Source organism: Rhagoletis pomonella, unplaced genomic scaffold (genome assembly GCF_013731165.1).
Source record: "Rhagoletis pomonella isolate Grant_MI unplaced genomic scaffold, Rhpom_1.0 Rhpom_scaffold_28411, whole genome shotgun sequence".
NCBI lineage: Eukaryota > Metazoa > Arthropoda > Insecta > Diptera > Tephritidae > Rhagoletis > Rhagoletis pomonella.
In genome coordinates, this window is record NW_023486848.1 from 1 (window position 1) to 1,289 (window position 1,289).

General features: G+C 42.4%; 1 protein-coding gene across 1 annotated transcript; it reads right to left on the minus strand.

Moving 5' to 3' along the window:
• Window positions 1–20: 20 nt before the first annotated feature.
• On the minus strand, window positions 21–1,197 carry LOC118732791 (sporozoite surface protein 2-like; the record flags this gene model as incomplete). Its single annotated transcript, XM_036461902.1, has 1 exon — window positions 21–1,197. A coding segment is annotated over exon 1 (1,177 nt), but the record flags the coding sequence as incomplete, so codon positions are not given.
• Window positions 1,198–1,289: the final 92 nt, after the last annotated feature.

Below are 1,289 nucleotides of genomic sequence, written 5' to 3' on the forward strand. Positions count from 1 at the left end.
TGGTTCTATAGGCTTAACACCTTTGTCTTCTGGTTTGGCAGCCAATGGATCCAAGGGTACACCTGGTTTGACATCAGTCATTTTAGGTTTGTCGAACTCTTCATCAGATTCATCAGAAGGGTACGTTTGTGGAATAGGATTCGTTACGTCAATTGGAGATTTTGGTTTGTCGTCTGGTTTTGAAATTGGTTCTATAGGCTTAACACCTTTGTCTTCTGGTTTGGCAGCAAACGGAACCAAGGGTACACCTGGTTTGACATCAGCCATTTTGAGTTTATCGAACTCTTCATCAGATTCATCAGAAGAGTACGTTTGTGGAATAGGCTTCGTTAGGTCAAGTGGAGATTTTGGTTTGTCCTCTGGTTTTGAAATTGGCTCTATACGCTTAACACCTTTGTCTTCTGGTTTGGCAGGCAATGCAACGAAGTGTACACCTGATTTGAAATCAGCCATTTTAGGTTTGTCGAACTCTTCATCAGATTCATCAGAAGAGTTTGTTTGTGGAATAGGCTTCGTTACGTCATGTGGAGACTTTGGTTTGTCGCCTGGTTTTGAAATCGGTTCTATAGGCTTAACACCTTTGTCTTCTGGTTTGGCAGCCAATGGAACCAAGGTTACACCTGGTTTGACATCAGTCATTTTAGGTGTGTCGAACTCTTCATCAGATTCATCAGAAAAGTACGTTTGTGGAATAGGCTTCGTTGCGTCAAGTGGAGATTTGGGTTTGTCCTCTGGTTTTGAAATTGGCTCTATAGGCTTAACACCTTTGTCTTCTGGTTTGGTAGGCAATGCGACGAAGGGTACACGTGATTTGACATCAGCCATTTTAGGTATGTCGAACTCTTCATCAGATTCATCAGAAGAGTACGTTTGTGGAATAGGCTTCGTTACGTCAAGTGGAGATTTTGGTTTGTCGTCTGGTTTTGAAATTGGTTCTATAGGCTTAACACCTTTGTCTTCTGGTTTCGCAGCAAATGGAACCAAGGGTACACCTGGTTTGACATCAGCCATTTTAGGTTTATCGAACTCTTCATCAGATTCATCAGAAGAGTACGTTTGTGCAATAGGCTTCGTTGCGCCAAGTGGAGATTTGGGTTTGTCCTCTGGTTTTGAAATTGGCTCTATAGGCTTAACATCTTTGTCTTCTGGTTTGGCAGGCAATGCAACGAAGGGTACACGGGATTTGTCATCAGCCATTTTAGGTATGTCGAACTCTTCATCAGATTCATCAGAAGAGTACGTTTGTGGAATAGGCTTCGTTACGTCAAGTGGAGATTTTGGTTTGTCGT